The 21725-nt window shown below is 35.8% G+C and overlaps 3 protein-coding genes and 1 long non-coding RNA gene across 19 annotated transcripts in view; 2 read left to right on the top strand and 2 right to left on the bottom strand.

The window, feature by feature from the left end:
* Nucleotides 1-210: 210 nt before the first annotated feature.
* Nucleotides 211-5959, top strand: LOC122565586 (PDZ domain-containing protein 8). Of its 8 annotated transcripts, none has more exons than XM_043721680.1 (9): nucleotides 211-613; nucleotides 690-882; nucleotides 957-1219; nucleotides 1301-2378; nucleotides 2469-2731; nucleotides 2814-3017; nucleotides 3876-4025; nucleotides 4613-4795; nucleotides 4872-5959. In XM_043721680.1, the coding sequence occupies exons 1-9, from the start codon at nucleotides 221-223 to the stop codon at nucleotides 5082-5084; spliced, it is 2940 nt and encodes a 979-aa protein (XP_043577615.1). In that variant the 5' UTR covers nucleotides 211-220; the 3' UTR covers nucleotides 5085-5959. The 8 variants fall into 8 exon arrangements, with proteins under 8 accessions (XP_043577615.1, XP_043577618.1, XP_043577616.1 ...); XM_043721683.1 differs by lacking the exon at nucleotides 4872-5959 and adding an exon at nucleotides 4479-4527 and having other exon boundaries at nucleotides 4613-4789; XM_043721681.1 differs by lacking the exon at nucleotides 3876-4025.
* Nucleotides 3872-14047, bottom strand: LOC122565603. Of its 3 annotated transcripts, none has more exons than XR_006316214.1 (3): nucleotides 11531-14047; nucleotides 11368-11413; nucleotides 3872-4009 (listed from the first exon to the last, which is right to left on the bottom strand). It is a non-coding gene; the product is annotated as an uncharacterized LOC122565603 (long non-coding RNA). The 3 variants fall into 3 exon arrangements; XR_006316215.1 differs by lacking the exon at nucleotides 3872-4009 and adding an exon at nucleotides 9160-9297 and having other exon boundaries at nucleotides 11531-14040; XR_006316213.1 differs by lacking the exon at nucleotides 3872-4009 and having other exon boundaries at nucleotides 10639-11413.
* Nucleotides 9291-16414, top strand: LOC122565599 (leucine-rich repeat-containing protein 20-like). Of its 2 annotated transcripts, XM_043721721.1 has the most exons (5): nucleotides 9917-10025; nucleotides 14054-14157; nucleotides 14771-14914; nucleotides 15082-15249; nucleotides 15321-16414. In XM_043721721.1, exons 2-5 carry the CDS (start codon nucleotides 14094-14096, stop codon nucleotides 15482-15484), a joined length of 540 nt encoding a protein of 179 aa, XP_043577656.1. In that variant the 5' UTR covers nucleotides 9917-10025; nucleotides 14054-14093; the 3' UTR covers nucleotides 15485-16414. The 2 variants fall into 2 exon arrangements, with proteins under 2 accessions (XP_043577655.1, XP_043577656.1); XM_043721720.1 differs by lacking the exon at nucleotides 14054-14157 and having other exon boundaries at nucleotides 9291-10025.
* Nucleotides 16415-16495: 81 nt separating this feature from the next.
* The window catches only part of LOC122565590 (formin-binding protein 1-like), a 30830-nt gene continuing 25600 nt past the window's right edge, over nucleotides 16496-21725 (bottom strand). For 3 of the 6 annotated variants that reach the window (XM_043721699.1, XM_043721694.1, XM_043721698.1), the window contains 7 exons: nucleotides 21577-21723; nucleotides 21116-21475; nucleotides 20230-20259; nucleotides 19575-19882; nucleotides 19304-19495; nucleotides 18953-19089; nucleotides 16496-18854 (listed from right to left, as the gene is read on the bottom strand). In XM_043721699.1, the coding sequence (XP_043577634.1) occupies nucleotides 18697-18854; nucleotides 18953-19089; nucleotides 19304-19495; nucleotides 19575-19882; nucleotides 20230-20259; nucleotides 21116-21475; nucleotides 21577-21723 (1332 nt within the window). In that variant the 3' untranslated portion in view covers nucleotides 16496-18696. The remainder of the gene's footprint in view (nucleotides 18855-18952; nucleotides 19090-19303; nucleotides 19496-19574; nucleotides 19883-20229; nucleotides 20260-21115; nucleotides 21476-21576; nucleotides 21724-21725) is intronic. The other 3 variants (XM_043721695.1, XM_043721697.1, XM_043721696.1) reach the window with 3 other exon arrangements.

Below are 21725 nucleotides of genomic sequence, written 5' to 3'. Positions count from 1 at the left end.
AGTTCCTAATATTTAGTATGACCGTAGACAATGTACTTATCTTAGAAATATTACTTAAAAAAATATGAGATATAATATTTTTACATGATTGTTGTTTCATACTTGTCTCATAAGAGAGTAACTGTTTCTACAATTTGTGTGAATATTTTTCGCTCTTAGTAGTGAAGACATTGGTATTACTCAAGGAAATCATTGAGTTTCCAATAGATGATATATTAATATGGACATTTTTGAATATATTTGCATATCTGTGATTACATTTGTGTGTGGTATAATATGTACACTTGTGCTGGAATTTTATTTATTCAAAAAATACTTGGAACAAGCACCTTTGGAAAGTACACCAAGAAAATTAAAACACCATGGCAAGGCTCAGTTACCTAAAGAGTTACTTGACAAAATTCAAGATGAAAAAACAAGTTCCATAAGCATATCACGCCAGGGTATGTGCCAAGGCAATGAAAACTTGGCAATAAATTTGACATTGCAATTTTTGTTTAATGAACTTAGAAATGCTGAGAGAGTACGCCTTTGGTTGTACAGAAAATTAAATAACGAGTTCAAAGAATTATTAACTCAATCTACCACTGGCAAATTGCTAGACAGTGTACAGGTAAAGTATATACTTAGAAGTATTGTTTAATATTTCCACTAAAGTTACATCAATAATAATTTATATATATTTTTAGTTAAGAGACTTGAATCTTGGTTCACAATTTCCCACAATAAAGGGTTTAGAAGTTGCAGATTCAAAAATAGATGCTGATACAGGTTTATTGGAGACATTGGATTTATCTTTAGATTTACATTATTCTGGAAATTTTCAATTATCAATAGATGTTAAAATGCTACTGGGAAAGACTGCATATATGGCTTTACAAGGTAAGAAATTATTTTCCCTAAATATTATTTTTGAATAAATTCTAGTAGAATATAGTTAGCAACATCTTTTTTAGTGAAACGTATCAGTGGCAGAGCTAGGTTGCAGTTTACACGTGTTCCATATACTCACTGGTCCTTAAGTTTTTATTCAGATCCTATACTTGAATTGGAAGTACAATCCCAATTTCAAGGTCGTCAATTACAGCCACAGATCATTTCTTTGATCACAGGACAAATTCGTAGAGCTGTGCGTAGGAAGCATACACTACCTCGCTATAAAATGCGTTACAAACCATTTTTCCGTAGACTAAACGATGAAGCAGTAGATTTATCCGAAGTAAAATATATATTTTTATTTAAAAAGTCATAAAAATATTGAAAAGAATATATTTAACAAATGTTTAAAACTTTTATTTAGGTTGCCAATATACAATTGACACCAGGTTATTTGGAGGTATCACTGGTGGAAGTGACTAGATTAAATCTTGGACCTAATATACTTAATGCAGAGGATAGATCACAAGTTGAAGTATATTGTACAATAAGCATAGACTCAACACCTTGGGTATATCTGACTCAATATACTGGAGTTCCTTATATGGTGTTGGACTTAATTATTAGTAAAGTTGGTTCTCAGCAACTTGGCGTAGTGTTTAAGCAAGAATTTGTGCCAGAAGTAGGTCATGTATGTGTGTTAGTCGAGACTATAATAGTTGGAAGTCCTGCTGCAATTGCTGAGATGAAAAAAGGGGATATTTTAATAGCAGTAGATGGCAAAAAGGTGTCTAACATGAATCAAGTAGCTAAATTTGTAAAAAGTGCGGTGCAGAGGCGTTTTATCATAAGGGTCGAAAGAAAATATTCTAAAGCAGATTCAGACAAACAAGCTAGCATGAAATTGGATAGTGAAAGGATATCAGCAGAAAGAGGAGTTGATAAGAAAACATTAAAAACTGATTTTATATTTAATAAGGGAGATACGCCCAGTAGCGAAGACAGCAGGATCAAATTTGAAAGCCAAATAAAATTTTCGGATTTAAAGGACTGTGAAAATGAAATTTCTGATAAATTGGAAATGAGTAGTAAACTGTTTAGAAGGAGAAAAAGCAGCGCACATACCGATGATACTACTCAGACACCAGACACTACCCCTTCCAGAAAGATTTCAACTACTTCGAATCAATCGATAATATCGAGTAGCTCTCAATTTTGTTTTAATGACGATAACTATGTAACAAATATATCAGACTTATACTATACTACTAAAGAAAAAGAATATGCATCTTTAATCACGTTCGAAGAAACTAGGTCTTTTCAAATTGATTCAGAACTCCAGTACTTAAATATAGGAGTGTGGGGTCGTGTAAGAGGAGGAGAAGTTCAAGCAAAGTTATTAGGATATATTAATGTTCCTATGAAATTAATTCTGGCACAATGTTATACATCCTCAACTGGTCATTATCTTAAATGCTATGCTTTATTACCACCAGATAGTGGTGCGTAGTATTCTTACTAAATATGTATAATTGTTAATATCATATTTATTTGTATCTATTTTGTACTAATTTTATATACTATTCTGAAAGCTTCTTTGGCGACAGTACATCCAAAACTACAAGGATATTCAGGATTCGACCCAACACTTTGTTATGGTGATATTTTATTATCTTATTTATGGGAGTCTAGTTACCCGAATCGTCATATGACTGGTGATTCAGGGAAAAAGGAAAGTACAGAAACTGTCAAAACACAACCACCTTTGAGTGAAGAAATTTCTGAGAAAAAGATGCACGATTTTATTAGAACTCATTTTCATAGAGCAACACATTGCGACTTTTGTACAAAGAAGGTCTATGTTCCCACAGTTATTTGCTTCTTTATGTGTACATCTTTAAGTAAATGATACAATTATATATATCTTCATTATATAGATTTGGCTGAAGGACGCGGTGCAGTGCAGAGATTGTGGTATGGTGTGTCATAAGAAATGTGAAGTTCGTTGTCAAGCATCAGGAACATGCGGAGCCGAAAGTATAACAACAATTGCATTGGAAGCAGACGAGATAGAACCTACTACTGTTATTGGGGAATCAGGTCCAGAGATTTCTCTAACCAGTTGTGAAGATAATGTACAGGTACTCAAGACGTAATAAAAGTATTTATTACACAGAAATGGCATTGTCAACTTGTTGACTTTTAAATTTACACAACATTTTAAAACAGCAATAAATGCTGTAGTTGACAATTCCATAAAATAAACATAAATTTTTATTCGTTTTTTCATTGTGATTTAATATGTCACTTAGTGATTTTAAGACTATTTGCAACTTAAAGTTAGATCTCTGAATTGAAATTTATTGAATATGTAATATATATGAATATATAATTTATATTTTTATTAAAAAAAATTGTACATTAATTTTGAAAGATAAAATTTTATTATGCAATTGTCGTTACAGTGGAATTTTACAAAAGAAATATAAAATTACGATCACTATGCATATCTACGCTTTACTAGTTATATTTGACTGTACAGTATGTAACGCTGTAATCAAGGAATTGCAGTTTCTGGGCAATTAATGTGTACTTGAAATATTTAGAGTATTCTTGGTATTTTGTACATAGGGAAACAACTGTTAAGTGTGATTCACCTTATTGTTGGTAATAAAATTGGTCATCTGCATAATAGGGAGGTGAAGGTTTTTTGTAGGTTTGCACCTTGACCTTGCTTCTAATGTTGAGTATTTGTGAATCTTGTAAGTGAATAGATCATTTGTTTTATTATTGTCTAGTAAACCATACACACAAAATAATCAAGAATGAGACAGAGGGCGCGATTGCTTGTATCGTTTCTCCTTTTTCTCTTTGTTTTTTAGTAGTTTATCGGTATTGTCGATTGAATAAGTAAAATTATTAATATTGATATTAAATGAAATTATAATTGAAATTAAATTTGGTATTAAAAATTTGAAATCCGTTGATCGATTAATCAGGGTGCAACTATGATGGCCATGAAGGCTAGTATAGCTAATACTCTATTGGGCCTGAAGAAGGCTGGAAGTACCAGTTGCTTGGCCCCACCGGCTTCCGGTACTGGTCTGGCATCTAGAAGTCTTCCCCCAAGTCCCTGTGCATCCCGCAAGGTAGAATTTAATAACACAAATTTGTTCAGTTGGAACAGAGAAGGATCTCAGATTGATACTCCTTGCATTAAATATCAATAGCAATTTTAATTATATCAAATATAATTTTGGGCCTTCTCTGCTCTATTTCTGTTCTTTGTTCTATTTTTTGTACCAGCAATTGTAAGGGGCAGAAAACACGCTTATGACTAACAATAAGACATTGACTGTCATTTTGAAGCTTCAGTTATATTTAATTCGCTTGTCGTTCATTGTACGTGCGATGTCTTTGGAACTTTGTACCAGCTTTCTATTCTTTCCTTCCTATCGCAAATAGTCACACTATTTTTTATTGCTCATGGCACTATCTGTTATTTGGAGAGAACAGACACGCAGATGCACATCGAGATCGCCATGCTTATTATATAAGATATTGTTGTATCGATACTATATAACTAATACAATCTCTCATAGAGTGATAAACGATGCTTTCTTTACACCTTTACTATCATATACAATCGAGGTAGGTGCATCTATTCTTTAGGGTCAAGATCTAAAAATGATTCTAAAATTGCCGACGAATCTGATCGAATTATTGAAACGTTTAGAATTCATTGGTTGGTGGCTTGGGCATAAGTCCTGATCTCTTGGAGGGTGCTGAACCTAGCGTCGCAGCTCCTCTAGTAGCTGGCGATTTGGACGATGGTCTTATGTCTAGAGCTAAAGATACCGGCAAGTTTCTATACAAACATTTGGAGCCACTAGAACGCGTTGAAAAAATCAATGTCATGGTAAAAATAACATTGAACTTTTATTAACAAAGCATATATCAATTAATCGTATATTTAATATTAACATTTAACGTAGATGGGGAAGCTGAAAACTGCGCTCGACGCGGAAACTGCCTCAAGATTGGAATTATCACAAAGCGGAGAAATGGACAGTATTAAATTAATTGCACAAAGCGATTTACGAGTGCAAGCACTTAGTGTCTTACTATTGCATTATTGCGCTGGATTGCAACACGCGCAAGAAGCATTAGACCGATCTCAGAGAAACAGGGAGTCCCAACAGGCTTAACTTCAATGAGAAAATGCCAACAAAACTATCGATATACATTCCAATTTCGCGTACATTCTATTTCACTTCACTGTCTGTTTAATACAGAAATCGTCGATAACTCTGATCGATTATAAATATCCGTTCAGGTATCTGTATCATATATATATATATATATACGTACTTACAATTGTACGTATTATATGGTTGCTTTGAAATTTCTCTATAAATCGTTCAGCGACATTCATGTTAATAGGCCTCTAGATAATACTCGTAAATTTCACCGTGATACCTTCATAGTTTACCAGAGAACACCAAATATTAAGACTTGTATTTACAGATTCTATGTATACTCGTAGAGAACAGAGTACAACGTATACCAGCTGTGTTTACGCATAGAGTATTTTCAGCGGTGTAGGTAAATAGTTGTGTTATACAATGATTAGGATAACAAAAACGGGAAAATAGTGTCTTGAGTTTAAGTGTAAGATAGCGGGTAATTAGATATTTAATTACAGTATTCGATAGTTTTGCGGAACAGATATTATTCTCTTTCATATTGATATAACGATTGACCTTCGATTATGAAACTTAAATAATTCAGAATAGATTTTGTTTCTTACTGAATCATATTTTACTTATCTGTAAGCCGGCTGCAACGAAATACATTAATTGCGACTGATTTGAAAAATATCAACGTTAGTATTATCTACATACGAGTATGAATGAAATACACGATACGGTAGAATTCCATCCATAGATAACACGAATAGATAACATCAAGGTATTGATATACACATATATTTCATGGCTTTAACAAGATATTACGACTTATTGTTAATATGTAAAATAAATATAAGAAAATCAATATAGATTATTGAACGAGTGTTCAGTGAAAATTTGTACTCGTATTATTTAAGACTAATAACAAGATTGACGAAAACCGTTTCTTGAGTGATTATTCTCTCGAAGCACGCTGTTCCAAGCGACGATTTAAGTATCGAAAATATTTCATTCGTCCAACGAGAAATATATGCGAATAAATGCGAAATCGGGTAGACGTTCGTTTATATCTATCGGTGACGGTGATCTTTCCGTTTAAACTACGTGGAAGATCCGAATTCTTGGTAAATATGAAAATACTCGAAAAACGGAGACGCAGTAACTTGCGGCCGCACAAAGAGTCAACGTCAGAGCCAAAGATTTTATAGGGCCAATGTTCGCGGTCAAACAGAGAAGGTTTTGCGAAAGTTTTCCGCAGATTATAATCGCGGGATGCCAGATTGCATCGTAAAAGCAAGGAAGAAGATAGCTTGTAATATAAAATTTTCAACAATTCGGATGTCATTTTGTTTTTCACTCGATCGTGAATCAACGAACGGTTGCCGGTCAATCCTATCGTATTCCCTGTGCGATACTTTTCATTTGCACACGGGCGTACGACTTCCCGAGATTTAGAAAAATTTACTGCGCGAATTATTCGTGGAACATGATGTTTCTTTCTGACACGTGTTGGCAGATCACAGTTGGCGTAAAATCAGAACTCGGCAGTCTTGACCGGATGTAAAATTACGCGTCGTTTTAAAAACGTAAAGTCATCGAATTCACAAAGAGAATGTATGTATCGTGCGTCGCGTATCGAGCAGATGTTTTACGTTCATTATTACGAATTAAAAGGGTCGATCAAGGATCCTTCTTTAAACATGAAATGGGTCCGTTGCAGACTGAAAAACCGTGAACATCTTCCTTGTCGATATATGTAAATGTACCATATATATACATATATATATATAGAGAGAGAGAAGAGGAGGAAATCATTGGGGGGAAAGAGAGAAAAAGAGGGTATACACGTGCATGGATCGCGTGCATCGATCTCAGCACGATACAGCGTAGCTTATATCTCGCGCACGTTCATGCGAGAGTCAATACGAATACGACGACTGAAAAGTCATGGGGGATTTTGGCCCGCGAATCTATTCTCGTCCATGAAATGCACGCGCAGTATCCTCTGGCCACGTGCCAAACATACCGAAGAATCGTATAAACATTTTATCCCTGTTGGGCACTGGACTCTGCAATGAATGGAGAGAAAAGATCTGCATGGAAAAGTAAAGACGTGATTGATTTTTCTTAAGTACCTCTCCGCGCTAATTCACCATTAAATCAGGGATAATCGGAGATTCGGAGATTCGAATCTACTATTTTTTTTTTTTCTTTCCATAGTTTGGTGAGAATATTCGATACGATTGGTAACGGATGAGTCATAAAGATTTTCTTTTCCAGAATACCGCGTGATCGGACGAACGAGAGATTCTTTCGGGAGAAAGGCGCAGAAATACGTTGTTTAATGCGGTGAAACGAATACGCTTTTCGATCTCGCGACGTCAGCCAAAACACGCGCATTCGATGTTTTCTTTTGTCTGAAAAGATGCCCTGGCAGTATCACTTATTCCAGATGCTCCTTCTAGCTGTTTATTATCACGATGAAACGACGACACACGTGTCCCTATGCACTCTTTTTTATAAACCGTCACTTAACGGAAGATTAATTGTACTTTATATTTTCGAATATTCCTCGATGAAATGTTCGATATCCTTTCCCGTAGATCGTCAACTCTTGTCCAAGATAACGAAGATATATTTAGCAACTTTGTCGATCGATTTACTTTTTATAGTCTGTTCCAAAGAAATACGTCGAGAAATTTTCCGAATGGTAACGCGTGTTCGTTTCCATTGTCGTGCGAAACGCGTACGTGCCATTTTTATATCGCGTTGTTTGCGAAGAAATACATACGAAGAAAAAGTGAAACAGAATTGTTACTGGAAAAGTTCACCACCGATGAACGGACGGGCAATAATGAACGTTCGCAATGGCGCAGTAGGCATCGTGCCGAACGGATGGTTCGTCGTATTTTCGACCTTGGATTTAGACGATGTTTCAAGCGAATATTTTGCGAACAGGAATGGAAAGGTGAACGGAAAGAGCGGAACAAAGCTTTCGTCACGAAAAAAGGAGCGGAAGCGTATGAAAGTCGTGTGTGTTGAACATTTTTCATTTTGAACCTTGTTCGCTTCCTCATCCTTACCGCGTGAGCTACGCCGCTAATTGCACATTTATGTAACGACGCGATTCGATATACATATATACATATATATATATATGTATATTGAATGTATTTCATATATATATATATATGAAAATAAAAAGAATAAAAAAGTATTTGAACAACGACAATCGAGGAATCGTCTGTACGTGCGGTTGTATAATAATTTCTTAATCCGCTGTATAATTTCTTTCAGCTAATCTATCATCGAACGTTTCCCCTTTACGCTTCGTACGCATCTGAGAAATTTCGTTCGCTTTTACAGTATTGCGTAAGAATTCTGGACGTATGGATAAATATGAAACGAAAAATTGGCTCGCCGCGGATCTTACGATCTTTAGACGGTTCTTTATAACATGTCATGAATTATAGATGAAAGAAACGTGGAATTAATTAAAATGGCAAATCGAAAGAGGAACAGAATTTGGAAGCTCGTAACGAAATGTTGGTAGGAAGTTGGCCGGCGTCATTCGCAGAGTCACGTAAACGTGCGGACGCTTTCCAAACTTACACGCACGATATCTAGGTTTCTTCCGAGTGCAGGCACGATCAAAAGAACCTCAATCTCGATAGAACGTGCAATTAGATGAGTCATCCCGTTCCGCGAGAACTTTTGCATCGAGTATTACGCTTCTCCCTGCGACGATCCCTTCCTGTTTCCGTCAATCTTACGTTCAGACTTCCTTCGTCTATGTCACAAAGGCCTTCGACTAGTCGTATTTACGCGCCTATTTCTGTACGAAGGAACTTCAATGCCGTGTTTAACGTAGTTCGACTCTTAAGAAGCGTAACGCGGAAAAGCTACACACAAACGGTCCACGAAAATTCATCCTGTTCTTTCTTCGTTGAAAGGACAATGACAATGCGAACCCTGAAACGAGACGTGTTCTGATAGCTGGGACCTTGACTGCACGTTCGTGAAAATTCTAACTCCAATTTCGACAGGTTGCAGGCCGAGTGCACCTGGCTGTGCATATGCGTTGTGGCACCTACAGTTGTTTTCAAACAAAGAGAGGGAGTTGAAACAAAGTAGTCAGCTGATTCGAGATGCATCTTTGGTGGGAGACTCTGCTACGAAGGCTTAAATAGCACCGCGTGGAGTTCTGCGCTTCAGTGCCAGCCAGCGTCACCTGAAACACACTCGTTTCGATATCTTTCCCCTTACTTTCTGAGAGTTCTTCAAGTGCGGGGAAAAACAGAAAATCGCAGGAATCTCGCAGCTTCGTGAAAGATCGAGGACACAACGATCTCGTCTCAGACGTGATCGGTTCATCGATGTTCTCAGAAGCCAACGCTTTTCCGTTGTTTTCTCGATAAACATACCGACAACATTTGCGACGACAACGCTAAAAGTTCGCATTAGACGCGATAGTTTCAGGCAACAAGTATCTCGTCGGAAAAGTGCGTTTCAAGCGTTCTTTGTGTACGATCGAAAGGTTGCGTCCCGAAACATGATTGTTTTTTAATGCGCGAGGAAGAAGTGGAGAGAATCAAGGGTGCTATTGATACTTCGAGGAAGATACCATAAAAGCGTGTACTTGATCACTGTGCAACGAGTTCGACAGTGATTAGACAACTTTGAAGAGATTCAGTGATCGTTCGATTCCGAATAAATAGAATTTCTAGACGAGTTCCTTTCTTTCGTTTAAAACTCTACAAAGATTTTTCCACGTCCGTCGTACATAATCAAACGTAGTAGAGATGAGACCACCCGCGTACAATGGTGACGATGTGCAACAGATTTCTCAGGAGCAAGGAGAGAGGAACGTGGCTATGGCTGTTTGCGTCCAGTTGGCGGGCCGGGCGATAATTAGGGTAGTTTCCCGGTGCGAAGAGGCGCAGGACAATTGTAATCTAGGTGGGTCAAATCTATCATTGTATGATTTCCTATCTTTGACGACGTTCTAATCTGTTTCGCCTCCTAACATCGACAGAGTTTCGACTTGCTCGTTGGATTTTCGAATGTAAAGCAATAAATCTGTAGAAGAAAGTTGATCTTTGAACCTTTTCTGATAGAAAAATAAAAATAACTCTTTTAAGAGAAAAACGTTTTTGGAAAAAAATGAAAAGCTATTAATAAAAGAACAGACAGAAAGGTGTATTTTTCCTTACTAGCGTTGACTCGAGAAACTACTTCGCTAACGTAGAATTGGTTAGCGAAACGTAATTGTTTACTTCGCGTTTGATACTTTCTACGCTACGATATCTTTCCGCCTTTGAGGTATTACACTTTCGCTCGCCTGAGAATTTCATTTGGGGAAAGAAAACGTGCTGGAACATTCGTCGAGTAACATTCGCGTTTCCACGAACCTCTAAAAATTAGATCAAGATGATCTTCTCGATTTATACTTACTGTACGATCGATGAATAGAAACGCTACGATTGTTTCACGAAACAGAGTACAATTCGCATAATGGACTGCGCACTTTTCGTCATGTATATGATAATAAAAGTTCAGATAAGATATCGGATAATGCTAAAATTGTATATATTTTTTCAGAAATGTATACTCAGACTAATTCCTTGTCACCTCTACGCTCACGTTTGTTCAAATCCGGTCTAGTGGATTATTTCTTAATCGATTTCACTGAAAATTTTTGCTTGTACATGTAGTTGCAGTTAAGCACGAACTATACATCGCAGATCGGATAAATCGTAAATCTTGTGCAGGTTGTTTAAATTCGCTAGCTGTTTGTAACGCATGGCCCGATCTCCTACTGGTATAATCGACTCGCAACAGTACATTTGTCGGTAATGTAATTTGCTCGACTCCCTATTGCACTCAAACATCGCAAATAATTTTCTTAACGTGCGCAAAATCGTGAAAGCAACTTGATGTTCGCTTATAACATAAACTAAATTGTTTACATGATAAATATGGAATCGAAAAGAAATTGTTCCATCGCAAAATAATTTCGATCGTTTTGCCTCCGCAGGAGGCATTATCAATAAATTGCGAACGATCGAATAATAAATTAATAGACGTCGTGTCGTATCGAGCGACCTTAGAACTCGCTCGGTTAGAGTTTAGAGGACTAATATAGTTGGCAACTCGATACACGTTTCTAGCCGGCCTTGATTCGTTGTTTCGACTGACCCGTAACCGTAACGAGCTCGATTTTCAAACTACCGTGACAAACTAGGTTCACCAGTACGCTAAACGTCACCAGTACGCTAATGTCTTCCGCATCGATACTTACTTTTCAAACCACCGTATAGATCATGCGACTCGCTTCCTGATTCAACCTGGAAGTAAGAACGAGTCTCAGTCCTCGCCTTATCTGCCTATCCGGATAGATTTGAGACCTTCCTCAATGTCGCCTCATCCAGGTTTGTCTCGAATCGATCTGTATCGGATGTTACCTTATCTCTTCGTTGTTTCTTTGTTTGTTAATTATTTTATGCGCACTCTTATAATGCCTTAATTACGTTCTTTTTCTCTTAGCTCTATCGTGATTAAGAACATTACTGTCAAGCCGTCAAAAGTAAATACGAGATTTCTAATCGGTAACTGGCGAAAGTCTTGAAGCGGAGAAAATGAGAGCGAGAGGTACTTGGCAGCCACGTTCAAGGAGTCATTCTACGTCCGAATGCGCATTTCTGTAACAACACATGTAGCGATTATTTGAGAAAAATTGTTTTGACAAGAAGCATCGGACCAACAACCAGAAGTGATATCTCTTCTTCAATCTTCGCACATATAATTGGTTATAGTCAGCACTGAATTGCGTTATCAAGAGTTTCTTTGTCATTTAAGAGTTCATTCTAATTTTATTTCTTTAACTTCGGCATAAGATAATTAAAAGTATCTTTCTATTCTACTCTGTATAAATGTCTTTCATCTTTACTGACATAGTATTACTATTCGGAAATGCAAAAGAGATGTTATAACGTTAGCTCGTTAGGTGATAGGGATATCTAATGTTAGTATGATGCATTAGGCAAGCATACGTAACAGGTGGTCGTGTTCTTTGCTGCGGTAGCGGCTCGTGCATCAATTCGAATAAAAGTGAAATGCTCGCTCCGGCTTCTAGCATAGATAATTGGTTGGATAAACATTGCGTTACACAATTCTCGTATCCGGTCTTTGTTCCTTAAGCTATCCAACCATCGATCCGAACACGTTGCAAATTTTGTCTTTATGAACGAAGCTTAAAATAACGATTACGATTACGTCGTGTACAGTATAACTGCAGTACTAATACAAACATTTTTATGACATCCGAGCCGTTATGTTTTCTTTGTAATTTTTTCATTCTTTTTTTTTATAATACTTTGCATTGTATTTTAGCTATATTGATAAAAAATTTTAAGTTTGTAAACACTTTAACATCGGCTATTGATATTATTGTACGATATATGGATGCGTCAACTAGTGAGTCAACAGTCGGTCAACAGGAAGATCTATTGTACGTTTTGGAGGCATTTGTGCATACGAAAGGTCAATCTCGGAATAGTGAACCGCTACGAGGCCCTGGCAAAGTAAATGCTCGCGCTTTGCATGTCGCACGAGAGTCGTTTCTTCTTCCTGATCTTTTTACACGTATCCACGACAAAGTGTTAATGAACTACTAAGCTGTTACGTCATCATGTTATTTTCATTGTTGTCCCATTATTTTTTAATACATTCAAGTGAGATTTTTGTGCAGCAAAACCTTAAAATATTTTTGCTCATTGTCTTCTTTCAATAAAACTAGAATTTCATCTTTCAAATTTTTTCTCATATGGATCCGACAATAAGAAAATCGGGCTTGACGATGCACGCAAACTTAGTTAACTTGTAGCGTTATTTATCCAAAGTATAAAACTTGTGCTTGAATAAGTGAGTCAGCTTGTAGTTTTATCACTCGACCTGAACGCTGTTCCGTAAAAAATATTTACATTAGTGAGCGTATTATGAATATTTAATAAATGCGTATGATTGAAATAAACTTATTTCATAAGAAATCGGAGAATTATTAATTTTTATGTGAACAGCATTATTTTTTCATATGTAAAACATGGACGATACTGTATATTTTCATAGCCATGAGATAAAATACGAGTGTATACACCTTGTGCGCAACATGAATACAGGTACGCGAGGCGCCACCATGTATGGAAACGTAACCTTAAATGGTAGCTTGCCACCAAAGCCATTTACTACTTTATAGCAAAAAGTCATCGCCACTGTCAATACAAACAGTAAAACATAGTCAGGTAGTTGACTCAGTTAATAGCGTTGAAAATCTTTTCGTTTGAAATATAATAAAAGACGAAATTGTCGTGTTTGAAAGTTTTAAACAGATAATGATGTTAAAAAATGAGTACGAAAGAAATATAGTTTCGTCGTAGCGAAGTTTTCAAATGTTCGATACTGTACCTATAAATCAATTCCTGAAGTAACGTATAATATTCTATCTTGCACGATGTTAAGTATCATGAACTACAAATATATTGCTTCGGTAACAAAATTAATCGGCTTAAGTCGTACATAAACATTTGCAATAATATAAATCATAAAAATATTACTTGACGCGAAACGGAAGAAGGCATAACAAGATCAGAACTAAATGCGCAAGCGTCCGAAAAATGGCGACAAGATTTTCTAGCGCAATATCAAACAAGCGAGTGTCCCGTATCTATTTTCACATCGCTAAAACGCTTCTAAAATTTGTTTTTCTCTTATTAAAATTCAAATTAGATAACAATAAATTTAAATTTCAATCATTAAGAAAATATGATACTACGAATATTAAAATGTATCAGACATTTTACATTATCGTCACTGATTTCCACGTCACAATATCACAGCACGAATTTCCGGAAAGTAAAGTGAATGCCAAGGTCATCAAACGCGTGCTATTTATTTCTGAAATTCGTCGAAAATAAATGTTTCATATAAAGGTGGCGAGACGTCTAACTTGAGTCAGTTTGCCTCAGCAAGATGGCGAACGCCGTCACGAGAGTAGTATTGCGCTGCGAGGATGCACAGGAAACTAACAATCTTGGTAAATTGTACATTGTAAAATATTTAAAAAATCGTTTTCATAGACTGTCAAAGTCACGATTCTCGTAAACATTTAAGACTAGTCTGTTTAAATTAATTGTCATTGTAGATACTTTAATTTAGTTCATGACCTAGTTTTAGCTGCTACAGGTGCATCGCGGGTTTTATAAAAAATTTTATGTGTTTATCCAAGCTTCTCACGTTTTCAATATAATTTCTATGTGCTTAATCAGATTAGATTCGATCTGTAACTGCGGAAGTAAGAAACAATAATTGAAAAGTGTGCAAACTGCTATTGTTATCGTCGTGGAATATTGATACACTGACCTAGTTCGACAGCTGATCTGTCAAGAACACAATACGGCCGGGCGTAATATCTTCGTGCTCCAGTTGTGAAAATTGAACACATCACTATTTTTTATGACATGTAGTTCAAATATATATGTGTAATACATAGAATACATATGTTTAATATAGTGTTAATAATGTCTTGTTTATATAACTGTTGATGTGTTTAATTTGGTCAGATATAGATTTCAGAAAATATTTTTTTTCATGTCTGAAACAAAGTAATTACGTAACATTTTTTAATGTTACCATTTTATATTTTTCAGATCTGTCAGAATGCCAACTAATGCAGGTACCTGATGCAGTTTATCATTTAATGAGACACACAGAGTTAAAAAGATGTAATCTGTCAGGGAATGTGATAACAAAAATTCCACCAAAATTTGCAGTCAAGTTCTCTCTGATTACTGGTAAGTTGATTAATACTTGTTTTTAATTAAATATTCGTACTGTTAATTTCTTTTTCGTCTCCGTTATTATCTTGTTTTCGATAATTAAAGAAAATTTTATCTCTTTTTTTCTATTTAAGCTGAAAGGTATCACTGTAATACAAATTCAAACACGTAATCGTTTCTAGAACTGAACCTGAGTCATAATCAAATGAGTAAGCTACCAGAAGAACTTGCTGAATTGCAAGCTTTAGAAAGGTTGGATATATCGCATAATACATTCATTGCTTTGCCACCCGTTACATGTCGGATACCGCAACTCAAGCGGCTTCTTGCTAACAACAATTCAATCATTGGTAAGCATTACTTACTTTGTTACATAAAGGATACTCAAATGATTCAGTTATCGATAATTTTATTTTTCTAGACATAGACGTTGAAAGACTCAGGCACGCTCCCGCGTTGGAATTTATTGATCTTCAAGCCAATCCATTAACGGCCAGGATGCACGATCTTCTAAGTACTTTAACTCGAATTAAAATTGAACTGACCCCTCGACAAGTCGAAGAATGGGAGGACCTCACTATTTGAAGTGAATCCACAGTTCAAAGAAAACAATAATATCTGCCAAAGCAGCTGTTCGTCGAATAATCGTTCTACATGGACGTAGTTTGCTTCCATTACTATTGACTGAGATTGTTCAAAAGTTCGCAGATTGTTACGCGAATTCCGAACAAAAGCAAGTATTTTGTACAGTGACAAAAAAGCACATGACTGATCGATAACAGGTGTGATGATATGCGGCAAGAATCATCAGGAAATGGAACTCTCTCCAGTTGATGTTTCTTATAATCTGTACTTAAGGATAGACTTGCCGCTTACCTGGAACTTTCTTCATTGATCTCGTGGATAGCGATTGATTGTCACTTCTTTTACTCTCGTTTTGTACCGTGTGGATTTTTTTAGATATTATTATGCTGCTCGCTCATTTGGCCCGCGGAATGCTGTGATCCATGTATGTGTAACATCGCGAGCTGCCGATTCAATTTACTACCATATTTTTACTAACTCCAAATAAGTATCCTGTACATTTAAGATATGTTTTATTATTTTTTATGCGTGGACTTGACACACTGCGACATATTATGTAATAAATCGAACGACTGCCAATATATAGGCGATCTATTACTGACATTTTCGCCATAAATCGATCAATACTTTTGATTTTATAAAACATTGAAAAGAAAAAGAAGAGAATCAGAAGTATAAATCCAATGTACCGATTAGAATATACAAAAATTCATTATTTTCTTTTGTTTAGATACGTGTCTTATGGACTGGTAAGAATTTACAGGAACAATTGTATTTAATTTATATAAACGATATGTACATTAAACTGTATTATGTATTAATTGTAATGTAGCTCTGTGTATATGCACAACAGGTATCAGAATGTATTGCTCTGTATTTCTGATCTAGTCAATTGTCCGCGAAATGTTACAATATACTTTAAGAAACACAGTTCTCCTTTATTTTTCCTTCTAACTCACTTCCTTTCTAATGGGGAAAAGGATGTTAAGGAGTGTCTCAAACCACGTTATATTGGTTTAGTAGCTATATTTTTTCAATATTAATAATAATAATAATAATAATAATAATAATAATAATAATTAATAATAATTAAACGTATAATGAGTCGGAGTTAATTATCTACAATACTTGTTCATGAATATAAAATCACAAAATATACATAGAATGGACGCGCAGTTGAACGTTAAGAATTAAGGTAGACATACGGATTCTTTTTTCTATTGTTATCTAATGATTTTCTCATCCCACTTTCATCAAGTAATACAGCCTATCAAGGATCGATATTCAAGCGAAAAGTATTGCGACTGACTTTTCATTGAAACCGATAACCGCACGCGAAAATACTGTCGACTTTCGCAAAAATCTTACAGCTCGCATTCTGACAACTAATGATAAATTTAAAAAATATCGCGCGAAGACACTTACTGCATGCTTATTCTTGGTTGTTCAGAAAATGCAGTGAAACTTATAATCGTATGTCAGGGGGTAAAGAAATTACAGCGAATGAATAGGCAGCAGAAATTGTGGCTCAAAAAAGAGCTATTGATCTTTGTTTAATTTCGTGTACTTGCGTACCTTATATACCGAAGCTATACTTTAATGAGTGATTATAATTTATATATCCATATGTATATATATATACATATTTATTTATTTATTTATATTTATATATATATATATACATATTTTTAATACGCGAGCATATATACGACTATACGATTTCGATACATCGCAATCGAATCTAGGACGAATCTAGGCTTTGTAACTGCGAAGCTAAGAATTCCTTCCAGCATCGAAATAGAGGCATTTTTTCGAACAAAAATGTTAATACCACCATTTCGTACTTATATCTGCAATGGAACCAAATTTATCGCTTCGCAGGATACACATCGAATCTGGCACTCACACACGTACCATTCATTTCGTTCTTCCTCCCATATCCCTTGCAATATGTACAGAAATATATTCTAACTAAATTCACATCCAGGCAATATCATAAACAAAACTTAACCGACCAATTTTCGAAATCTACTTGCTGTACAGAGCACCACCTAATCACCTTCCTGTTGCATTAAAAAGAAAAAAAAGAAAAGAAAAAACGAACGTCAATTAATAAACGTACTAACAGAACAATAGAAGATAAAAAATAATTCAAAAATAATTGTAAAGAAGCGACATCACATTTCTATCATCGGCTAAAGCAAGAAACAGACATTGATATACATATATATATATATATATGTCATATATATATATGTATATATATATATGTCATAAAACAAATAATGCATTTTCCCCATTTTTGTAATATATATATATATATATATATATATATATATATATATATATATAAGATTTAAATAAAAATAAAATTTAAAAGCACTATAGGATTTATCAGTTTCTTGAACTTCGGCAGAGATAATGTGAATTCGTCTGTGAGTTGCCTACTTTACAACTGAGTTAATAAAAAAAAGCACATAAAAACTCGTGCAATTACAACGACCGTAATTTTTATCCGTGATGTGTAGGCGGAGCACATGTTATATATATATGTGTGTGTGTGTGTATGTGTATTATACGACAGGTATTTACTTTCATTAATGAAGTTGCAAATTATTTACTTGTGCATATCTAAATTACAGAGACACGTTTCCAGAATCATCCAAGTGATCAGGGTGCTTTTATCATTTTTCTTCAAAAAATGTATCGTACTTCGCAAATATTGAACGTGTACAATGAAACGTCCTTAAAACAGTTGGGCATAACATCATTCTACGTAATTGTACGATCTTAACTATGCTATTTAGTACTAAGTGAGTTCAACTTGTCGATCACTTTTGTATAAAAGAAGCTAGATCTTAAAAGTGAAATTTATTTTCTCTTTGTTCTCTCTTGTTCGATAAACTGATGGAAGCTAGAGGGAAATGTGTTGGGCATAATTGACTGATCCTTCGACAACCAAAGTTATAAGATTCTTCCAAAAATCAGAACATTGGCACATAATAATTTTTATTTATACGACATCACCGACATTTAGGCCCATGATTTGACCAGAGTATATGCTGAAACCTTGTGCCATTCAACCAACACAAAACCCTTAACAACACTCTCATTGCTATTTTTAATCGTTCAATGTACCATATTGAACTCATAGTATGAATAACCTTGAAACTTCCTCATTTCACAATTGTTTAACGTTCTAAAAGAAGTGGCTAAGTGTTATAGAGATGACACTCTATGTAAGATGTAGGTACAAAGCCCTCGATTGGTTGTGAAATGCGACGCACACGCGTCCATCCATCCCCTTGATCTAATTCAATCATGTATAATTCTTCTCCATCGTACATCGGTATTGAACCTTCGCTAGTTGCTAAAAATATAGTTATCAATTCATATACATATTTTTCGGATTATTAACAGAAATAAATTAAGAATACTTCAGTAAAGTTGTTGGATATATGTACGTACCATCGAAAGGATAGAGAGCCCTACAAGTTCCCAATGGCGGTTGAGCATCAATTTCATCAACGTAATATTCTTCTCCGCCACTACCAGGAAGGGATGTCCTCGATTCTCCAAGACCAGATTCCGGGCTATTCGTGGAACTGTGCATCAGTACCGTAAAGCGAAAAGCGTGTCTAATTGGTCTAGTTAAAAATTCTAATCTGTATTTATACCGATTCAAAAACTCATTATTATCACAACGATTCGACTTAACAAAAAGGAAGTCTTTCACGGTAGATCCTAAATTAATTTCGTAATATGACCCGATATAGAATTGGTAGAATTCGAAATGAGAATTAGTTAATTAAAACTTACCCGTGCGTCGGCTGCGGCGTACCCGGAGCACTTTTCTTGTGTATTGGCTGATTGGCGTTCGCATTGCTTACACTTGAATCAGACGCCGATCTTGACAGACTTTCCTCTCCTCCCGAATGACTGGATCTTCTTGAACTTAACGGCCTTGTTGCGGAACCATTACTAGTCGGTTTTCGTGGTGCTTGACTCGGACTAGAAATTTTAGATTATACAACTTACACTATGAACTAAGTAGATCGTGAAAAGAGTTTATGAAATTCTGCAAGGTCACCTGGATAAACTGACACCGGCGCGCATTGCTTCTTCGAAATAACCTTGGAACTTTGCCAATTCAGCGCCGAGTTTATCTAGTTTGTTGCTCGATTGATTCAATTGTCCTTCTATGCTCATCGGATCACCTAATGCAGGATTTTGTTCATATACGCCTTTCATCTTCATCAAGCCGTCCCTAGCTGCGGTTTCTTGCTGAATTTTTGCTTGTATTTCATCCAGCCTTTGTTGCAGTCTCTTCTTGCGTTGATTCGGAGGTAGATCGCTGCAGTCCTCCTTTGCACCGTCGCCGTATCCAGGCACATTATTCTGGAACGTTTCAATTTAAGTATCCAAGTTTCAAAGGTGAATGTTAGCAAAATATTTAATGAATTACGATGGAAAACAAAAGAGAAGAAAGCACGCGATTATCATAATATATGATAGTAGAGTTAATTCTAAGTTACTAATGAAGAGTTAATAAATACAAATTCAACAACGTTTTATATTATGCGTCACTTTCACGAGCATACTTAGAGCTGGACAAACTATCAATGAAATAAAAAAAATATACATAAAGGCGAGTATATTCTGTGGTCAATCATCAAAACCGTGGGACTCTGTGAATAAGGACTGTCGTACAATAGACAATGACAACAATAAAGAAATAGACAGACCTTCAAAGCTATGCCCACCTCGATCAACTTCTGTTGTTCGCATGAAACAAATTCCAAAAGCGTATCATTCAGCGAATAAATCGGGAAAACGGGGCTCAGGCGATAGCGTTGAGTAAAAACTCAGTAAAGAAAATATCATGGACGTTACATATTCCGCAATACGCAAAATGGTATTTACTGTTTCAACGATGTCTGAGTTTGTACTCGGCCAACAAGACACATCTAACAAACGTACGTAATTACTGATATATATCTCGATGCAGAACAAAATGCTGATGTTACACAGTGGCAGGCGAGCAAGCGATTTGTTGTGTACTTACTAAGTACAATAGTATCCAAATTCATAGTCCACGGGTGATTGGAAACAAGAGACCACACAGGCAGATCGAACCATCCACCAAATTAATAAAAAGTACAGAAGAAAGATAAGTTATGCTGGCTACGCGAAAATTAACACGATACTATTTAAAATTATCGTTCGAACTAGATAGAATGAACGTGATATCCCTAATTGCATCCCTTTCGCCTTAACGATCGCACGAAATAAAAAGGAAATTTTAAACGAATAATACATCGCTAAAAAACGGATAACACGATTATTTGGAAAACTAAAAATTACACGAATCACTCATGCTGCAAAAGATCTGTGTGCGTATTTCAGGCTTGTCGATAGATAATTATGCGAATATGCGTATCGGTAATAAGGTAATTACAAAAAGTAAGGAATATTTCGTGCATATTGTAACTATCTTTCGTTCTTACTTTCGACGTTTTTACACTTTTGGAGAGAGAAAGAGTAAAAAACGTGAACAATGCTCGAATCACAAACATACTTATGACACAAATAAAAACTACACTGGTGGAATCGCTGGTGAACAACATTTACCTTATTGCTACTGAATATGCCGAACAGACCGACCCTCTTCTTGATCTTACTACCGGAAACAGTACCCTTCGCTGTCAGGTGATGATTGTGTATCGGCTGCATCACGGGTTGTGACAACTGACTATTGCTGTCATACGTTTTAGCCACGGAAAGGTCTTCGAACGGAAAATCTCCCGGAGGCTGGAAGCCGCTTTTGTAACGTTCGATTACCAATAGCGTGTCTTTTTTCTCATTGATCTCGTTTGCCGCTTTCTCGATACCGTCTAAACACTGAGCGATTATCGGAGCCACTGCTCGTTCTATTTCTACAGACTTTAGCATGTAGTTTCGCATGTTTTTTATTCTCTTTTCATCGAGTTCCTACAACAAGGTATATAGAGCGTTGAAATCGTGTACATCTTTAAAGAATAGGAATTCTGGATTCCAGATAGATAAATAATAGATCAAACAATATCGTATACCTGCAGGTGTTGAAACACTTCTGGCATAGCCGTGTGATAATGCAGCGTCTGCATGTCGTTTGTTTTCTGCAACTGATTCGCGTACTCGGTTTTCGCTTCTTCACTCTGCTGAGTTTTTAAGGTCATGTTCATCCTCTGCTTTTCGACCT

Source organism: Bombus pyrosoma, linkage group LG3, assembly GCF_014825855.1.
Source record: "Bombus pyrosoma isolate SC7728 linkage group LG3, ASM1482585v1, whole genome shotgun sequence".
NCBI lineage: Eukaryota > Metazoa > Arthropoda > Insecta > Hymenoptera > Apidae > Bombus > Bombus pyrosoma.
Note: the sequence above shows the minus strand (reverse complement) of the source record. Positions and strands in the feature narration are given on the sequence as shown.

Bases quoted from the DNA above. Each gene is read 5' to 3' on its own strand.
- LOC122565586 (XM_043721680.1), top strand. From the start codon at position 221: ATGGACATTTTTGAATATATTTGCATATCTGTGATTACATTTGTGTGT. The intron at 614-689 runs GTAAAGTATATA...ATATATTTTTAG, and splicing joins AATTGCTAGACAGTGTACAG to TTAAGAGACTTGAATCTTGG. The intron at 4,796-4,871 runs GTAAAAATAACA...CATTTAACGTAG, and splicing joins TTGAAAAAATCAATGTCATG to ATGGGGAAGCTGAAAACTGC.
- LOC122565599 (XM_043721720.1), top strand. From the start codon at position 9,869: ATGAGACCACCCGCGTACAATGGTGACGATGTGCAACAGATTTCTCAG. The intron at 14,915-15,081 runs GTAAGTTGATTA...AATCGTTTCTAG, and splicing joins CAAGTTCTCTCTGATTACTG to AACTGAACCTGAGTCATAAT. The intron at 15,250-15,320 runs GTAAGCATTACT...TTATTTTTCTAG, and splicing joins TAACAACAATTCAATCATTG to ACATAGACGTTGAAAGACTC.